Here is a 6,133-nt window from a genome sequence, read left to right on the forward strand (position 1 = left end):
CTAGCCGAGACCTCGGCTTCCTCGGCTCGTGCGCTCCGGGCTAGGTCGGTGCGTAAAGGCGCAGTGGTGAGGGGCGCACGCCGGGACACCGGGACACCGGGGTGCCGGGACTCGGGGACCCCGGGAGGGTGTCCCCGCCCCGTCCCCGCCCTCCCTCCGCCTCATTGGCAGCGGCTCGCGCGTCGGGGGTTGCCAGGACGACGGGTCGCTAAGCGGCGAAGGCGCGGCAGCAGCGCCAAGCGGTGCCAGTCGGCCTCCGGCGGCGGGAGCGGGGGAGGCGGGCGGCGGAGCGAGGCTCACGGCGGTTGGCAGCGGCGACAGGACAGCCAGAGCCCAAGCCCGGGGTGGGCGCCTCCTCCCGGGGGGGCGCGGCAGGGCCCCCCACCCGGCGTTGGCACAGGCCGGGGCGGGGGGCCTCCCGTCCCGTCCCCGGAGCCTCCTTCCCTGCGCGGCCTCGGCCCCCCAAGGTCGGGGCGCACCGGGGACGGGCGCGCTATGCCCACCGACGGCGGCCCCGGTCGGGGCCCGTGAGCATGGGCATCGCCGAGTCCACGCCGGACGAGCTGCCGTCGGAGGCGGAGGAGCAGCTGCGGAACGGCGAGCAGCAGCTGGAACTGAGCGGCCGGCGGCTACGACGCCTCCCCAGCGCCGTGTGCGCCCTGAGCCGCCTGCAGAAGCTGTACGTGAGCGGCACGGGGTTGCGGGAGCTGCCGGAGGAGATCGAGGAGCTGCGGGAGCTGCGCATCCTGGCGCTCGACTTCAACAAGCTGGAGCGGCTGCCCGACGGCCTGTGCCGCCTGCCCCGGCTCACGCGCCTCTACCTGGGTGGCAACCGCCTGCTGGCACTGCCCGCCGACTTCGCCCAGTTGCAGAGCCTGCGCTGCCTGTGGATCGAGGGCAACTACCTGCGGCGCTTCCCCAGGCCTCTGCTGCGCCTGGCGGCTCTGCAGTCGCTGCAGATGGGTGACAACCGCCTGCGGGCCCTGCCCGCCGAGCTGCCCCGCATGACGGGCCTGCGGGGCCTGTGGCTCTACGGCAACCGCTTCGAGGAGTTCCCACCCCCGTTATTGCGCATGGGGCGCCTGCACATCCTCGACCTGGACCGTAACCGCCTGGGAGGCTTCCCCGACCTGCACCCGCTGCGCGCCCTGCGCGTCTTCTCCTACGACCACAACCCGGTCACCGGGCCCCCGCGCGTCGCCGACACCGTGTTCCTCGTAGGCGAGGGCGCCGTGGAGCGCATGGCCGAGCGCGATGAGCCTGCCGTGGCCCGGGCGCCTGCCCGCCGGCCCGTACGGGCCTTCGACGACGACGAGGAGGAAGATTTGCTCCTGGGAGGAGGTGGCGGCAGCTCCAGGGCTCTGGGGGAACCCCAAGGCAGTGTGCGCGCCCTGGAAGCGGCTCCTGGGATGGACACTTGAGAGCCCCAACTCCAAGGCTGTCCTTCCTTGGAGGGCGCCCCGAAAGGCAGACAGGGTGGGGGGCGCGCCCTCGGGCAGCAGGGAGGCCTAAGATGAACTCTGGGCACAAGAAGGCACAAGGTGTGGAGACCCGGCTCTGCTGGCTCCTTAGGGATGAGGGCGTCCGAATGCAACCCCTGGGGGGGGGGGTTCTCTCTTGGGGGGGGGTACACTCACCACAATTGCAGGATTTCCTGAGTCCCAATGCGCAGGGACCCACAGGCCACCCCTCCTCCCTGGCCGCCCACTCTGGGGGTGACCCGCCTTCTTGCGTGGGGGGAGGCAGGAGCTTTTCAGGTGGCTGAAGGCAGATGAGGAAGCACTTTGGGTCTTGGGGTCTGGGTTGGGTCGCCCTAAATCAGTAGCTCCGAGTGGAGAGGTTCATAGTACAACAGTGCATCTCTCCCTCCCTAGATCCCCCTGTAAGTTTTTTTTTTTGGGGGGGGGGTCACACCTGGTGTTTGCTCAGGGTTGACTCCTTGGCTCTGCACTCAGGAATCACTCCTGACTGTTCAGGGAAAACATGGGATGCTGGGGATCGAACCCGGGTCGGCTGCGTGCAAGGCAAGTGCCCTGCCCACTGGATTATGACTCCTGACCCCGGAAAGATTTGTATTGGGCACGGGGCCACTGAAGGTGGGGTCGCCTGCCCTTCCTTTCATCCCCTTCCCGCACTCTCTCTGCTTGGAGTCTAGTCTTGGGCTGGCGGCTGGCTGGAACCTTCCAGCTGGCAAGTTTGAAAAGAAGCCATAGTGCCTCTCAGGTCTCCTGCTCCAGCGGCTCCCACCGCCTGCACGCTCCTTGCCCTTAAATGGGCACAGTGGGGTGACTGGCACGGACAGGCGCTGTGTGCCTCCACTCCCTCGCTGGGACCGCCTCATGGGGCCAAGCGGTGGGGCCCCAGGCTCTGCTGTTCCCAGGGCCCGCAGCTTTCCCATCTGAGCAATAACGGATGGGAAGAGGGGCAGGGCCGGGGTCACTCAGGGACATGGCAGAGGAGGGGCAGGAACCCTTCTTCTTTAGGAAGAAGAAAAAAAAACTGGCTGTAAACATAAATTATATTTCATGGAGGAAAGTATGCGTGTTTTCTACATGCCTGTTTATTTATAAGCCCTGGGAGCATTGAATCCCCAGGCTTTGGGGAGTGCTGGGAGCCCCAGTACAGTCAGACAGGCAGGACCCCTCTGGTTTAAGTTTCAAGGCAGCCCTTTGGCTGGTGGGATCTTCTCTCTGCCAGCCTCCATCCCTCCCTCCTACTTTTTTTTTTTTTCCAGCATAATCCTCAGGTGCCCGGCTCAGGAGTTGGTTTTGAATCTCTCTCCAGCTGGGCTGACCTTTCTCTTTCCTTCCACAGGGATTAATTCTGCCCCTCTTCCCCCTGGGGACTTAGCTTCCTCTCCACCATCTCCTCTCTATGTGTCTCTCTGTGTCTCTGTCTCTCTCTTTCCATTCCTTCTTTCCCTCTGAGTCTTTATTATTCAGTCCTAGTACTTTCTCCCCTCCTCCACCTCCTCCTCCAGGAAAAAATGATTTAAAAAGCAAATTGTCAAACTTGCCTAGAGATCCAGCCCTCCTGGGAACAGCCTGCCAGGCCTGTGTCTCCATGGTAACAGGACTGAGGTCATACAGGGCCAAAAGGTCAGGCTTCGCCAGCTGGTTCTGCTGCCCATTGGTCGGGGCCTGTGCTAGGAAGTGATGTGTTAGAGACTTGACCTGCAATGAGTTGCCTTTAGAAAAAAATGTTGTTGTTGTTGTTGTTTTTTGTTTTGGGGCCACACCCGTCAATGCTCAGGGGTTATTCCTAGCTCTCTCTCTCTCTCTCTCTCTCTCTCTCTCTCTCTCTCTCTCTCCCCACCCTGGAATCACTCCTGGTGGTGCTCAGGGGACCATATGGAATGCCAGGCATCAAATTTGGGTTGGCCACATGTGAAGCAAATATCCTACTCACTATACTATTGTTCCAGTGGTCCCATAAAAATTTTTTATTTGGGGGGATCCACACTCAGCAGTACTCAGGGCTTACTCCTGGCTCTCTGCTCAGGGATTAGGCCTAGTGGACTCAGGTTCATATGGAGTGTTGGATAGAACCTGGCACCCTACCAGCTATGTTCTCTCTGGGTCCCCCTCCCCCAAATAAACAAGTTTAAAAGTCAGTGGTTGGTGAGTAGATTTCCAGCTCAAGGAGGTCCCAGAGGGGCCATGGTTTGGCTTCAGGCTTTGTTCTTCTTAGGTTTCCCAGGACCCATATTTTCTGTTGAGTTCTGGGAACCTGGAGGTTAAAATTGAGCTCTCAGAGCACCCCAGTGGGGATGACCTAAGATAAATCTATACTTTTACTTTTTTTCTTTATTGGGGAGGGGGCACACCTGGCTGTGTGCTCAGGGATCACTCCTGGATTTAGAGAACCATGGTGGTGCCCAGATCAAATCCAGGTCATCTGTGTGCAAGACAAGTGCCCTATCCACTGTACTCTATCCACTATCATTTTCTTAGGTCCCAGAAATGGCCCTTTGGGGGAGAGGAGTTGAACCCCATGTTGTAGGCTGCTACTCCCGGCCTTCACTACCAGTGGCTAATAGAATCATGAGGTGCTGGGGGTGGCACTCGGGGGTCCCTACATGCAAAGCCTACATTCCCCAACCCACTCAGCATGGCCCCAGGAACAGAGATTCAGGACCACTCCCCAAACTGCCTGCTAGCCTCAGTTTCTCCACCTGTACCTGAGGATGGAGAGTGGGGGCTATAGCTCAGTGCTCTGCCAGCTGAGGGTTTGTCCCCCTCCCCTCCATGCAAATATTAGGCCTTGGGGATGAGATCAGAATGGGGTGCTCCAGTTCACCCAGAAAATTCAGCCCAGCCTCCCTCTCCACTGTCTGCCCGGCTCCTGCCTGTCTTGCCCAGGTCAAGATGGGTGATGAGTGCCCCCCTCTGCCACCCTGCCCAGGATCTGCTCCTCAATCATGCTCCATTCCATATCCAGAACCAGGAAGTTCTTCCTGGGAACTCTGAGCTTTTGTGAGTGTTGATGTCTGGCTGAGGGCACTTTTGAGCATCCCTGTCTCCATGAAAAAGTTGGGAAGACTAGGGTGTCAAGGAGCCTATTTTCAGGGATGCTCCCCTGAGTGTTCTAGGAACACTGTATCAGGAGTCCTGGCCTTCCCCCACCTACATACCTGTAACCCATTCACCTGACTCCCCAATTTGTGAAAAAGGAGCAGAGGGAAGTGATGGACTTTGGGTTTGGCTTGTGTTTGGTGTTTAGGTCACACCCCACACCCAGTGATGTTCAGGGGCTGCTCCTAGCTCAGTGCTCATGAAATGCCAGGGTGGAACCTGGGCCTTCTGTATGCAAGACATGCCTTTAGCCCTTTGCATCCTTTCTCCAGCCCTAGGGATGATTTTTGAGGGACCCTTGTAACAAGGACCATGTCTGTGGTTCCCCACATTGTCCCAGGGCAGTTGCTTCGGGGAAAAGGCATGAAGCCTGGCAGGGCAATGTTTGTGCCAGAGTGCAGGGCAGAGGGCAAAGGGAGTGGACAGGTCTGAGCAGGGGTGATTTTGGGGGCTGTAAGAAGAAAGGGTGTAGCCTGGGCCCGGGAGGGAAGTGATTTGTCTATAAATGAGTGAGGTGTCAGAATCTAGGGCTGGATCCCCAGGTTGCAGGGGTGGGGGTCTCCTCTGTTCTGGCTAGCACACAGGCCAGGGGGTAGCAGGGGGATGGGATTTGTGGTTTGATTTTGCTCTGTCAGTTAGCCCTGCAGTTGGGTATCTGTGGGCCAGACCTGTCCTTGAGGATGAGTCCCATCCTAGCTTAGTCACCGCAAACCCCCTTTTCTCATGCACCCCTGGAACTTTAGGGAACAGAATAGGGTGGAATCAGAACCAGGTGCCCTCCCATGCTGGCTCCGTCACCAGTCCCAAAGCCTCCTGACCACACGTGTGCCTTAGTGTTTGGATGAATGTTTATTGGCACACCCAGGTGTGCCCCACAGAACACGAGCTCAGACAGGGGACAGGGGGACCCTGCCCAGGGTGGGGCTCACAGTCTAAACAAGACACAATACAAGACACAGACACAGACGGGCGCATCTTGGAGGGGTACAGCCGGTGAGGGGAGCCCTGGGCTGGGCGTCCAGTGTTCAAGAGGGAAGGGGGATACAGGAGAGCAGCCCAGGGTCCCAGATGGTCTTCCAGAAAGCAGTGGAACTCAGAAGGCCTTGCAGGAGAGAGAAGAAAGCAGAGGGCGGAGATGCCAGGCAGGGGAGGGCTGGACCCAGAGCCCAATGGCAATGGGGATGAATGAGGACTGACAAGGAAGCAAAAACCAAAGAGAAAAGTCCCAGAGGGGGGGCCCTAAGCCCAGGGTAGAGGGGTCCCCTCGCTGGCCTAGTGATCTCTGCTTCAGGCACTGGGCTCTTTCCAGAGCCCATTTCTCAGAGAAACACTGAACAAAAGCTTTGGCAAAAGGGGGAATTTAGGGGCTACTTACCTGGCTCTGAGGCTCCCTCCAGTCTCAGGCACAAGAGACCAGAAGCCCAGAGCATCACCTTAACCTGGGACATGAAACTGGGTCATTTTGTGTCCTGAAGGGGCAGGGCTGGGGACAGGAGGTCTAGCCCCTCCAAGTCTGGAGGGATAGGGGACATAGGCAATAGGGGTATGCAATCTCTGTA

General features: G+C 59.2%; 1 protein-coding gene across 1 annotated transcript; it reads left to right on the plus strand.

Moving 5' to 3' along the window:
- Positions 1-450: 450 nt before the first annotated feature.
- LRRC10B (leucine rich repeat containing 10B) lies at positions 451-2,143 on the plus strand. Its single transcript, XM_049779876.1, has one exon. It carries the CDS (start codon positions 534-536, stop codon positions 1,419-1,421), a length of 888 nt encoding a protein of 295 aa, XP_049635833.1. The 5' UTR covers positions 451-533; the 3' UTR covers positions 1,422-2,143.
- The last annotated feature ends 3,990 nt before the right edge of the window (positions 2,144-6,133 follow it).

This window comes from Suncus etruscus, chromosome 9 (genome assembly GCF_024139225.1).
Source record: "Suncus etruscus isolate mSunEtr1 chromosome 9, mSunEtr1.pri.cur, whole genome shotgun sequence".
Classification (NCBI taxonomy): Eukaryota; Metazoa; Chordata; class Mammalia; order Eulipotyphla; family Soricidae; genus Suncus; species Suncus etruscus.

Bases quoted from the DNA above. Each gene is read 5' to 3' on its own strand.
- LRRC10B (XM_049779876.1), top strand. From the start codon at position 534: ATGGGCATCGCCGAGTCCACGCCGGACGAGCTGCCGTCGGAGGCGGAG.